The sequence below is a fragment of the Populus euphratica genome, unplaced genomic scaffold (genome assembly GCF_000495115.2).
Source record: "Populus euphratica unplaced genomic scaffold, PopEup_1.0 scaffold51.1, whole genome shotgun sequence".
Lineage (NCBI taxonomy): Eukaryota > Viridiplantae > Streptophyta > Magnoliopsida > Malpighiales > Salicaceae > Populus > Populus euphratica.
The window spans coordinates 273,570-274,379 of NW_011499932.1; the positions used below are offsets into that span (position 1 = coordinate 273,570).

The following is an 810-nucleotide window of genomic DNA, read 5'->3' on the forward strand; positions in this document are numbered from 1 at the left end:
CAAAAAAATTTCTTGAAATCATAGACAAGAAAATACTATGATTTGTAGTGTTTTTAAATCTATTTTTTAAAATTGTAACCCCGAAAAATAATACAATAACAAACACATACTAAGTGGTGAAATATAAAATTGAAACAATTTAAAGGATGTAGATGTAGTTTACCAAAGAAATGAAGGGCCATGACTCACACCCACCTGACGCCCCATCCCCCACACTCAATGAAAGTGCAAGTAGTAGTGGAAGAAGAAAGAAAGAAAAATTGCATCTGACTATACAAAAAGAAATGAAAAATAAATAAAAATTCAAGAAAAATAAATTTAAAGAAACAGAATAACTGGAATCTACTACCAGACCACAAAACCAGCTCCCATATATAAACGCTCCCTCCCCCTCCCACACGCACCCCTTCTTTAAAAATCTCTCATCTCTCTCTCTCTCTCTCTCTCTCTCATTTCTTTGCCCATCACCCCCAAATCTCCTCTTCACACACGCTGTCTTATCTAACCCTTCTCTCTGTACAAATCCCAACTGGGTTTTCAGTTTTTTTAATGATGGAGGAGTGGGTGACAGCGGCGATGGCAGACGAGACAGTAGTAGCAAAACTACTACTCCGTCTCAAACAATCACAGGCGACGGCATCAGCTTCCGCGGTGCCAGCGGTTATTCCCTTACGATGGGGGATGCGGCTTCCGAGGTCAAGGCCGGGAACGATGACAGCAACGAATTCTTCTTCATTGAGATGCGATGTCGTTTTGAAAAGCAAGGAAGGCGGCGGCGGCGGCGGCGATTCCTCTCCTCGATGCCGTCCC

General features: G+C 42.2%; 1 protein-coding gene across 1 annotated transcript in view; it reads left to right on the top strand.

Moving 5' to 3' along the window:
• The first annotated feature begins 553 nt into the window (after positions 1-553).
• Positions 554-810, top strand: part of LOC105136109 (uncharacterized) — a 5,058-nt gene continuing 4,801 nt past the window's right edge. The window contains exon 1 of the mRNA XM_011041311.1: positions 554-662. Coding sequence (XP_011039613.1) covers positions 577-662 — 86 coding nt within the window. The 5' untranslated portion in view covers positions 554-576. The remainder of the gene's footprint in view (positions 663-810) is intronic.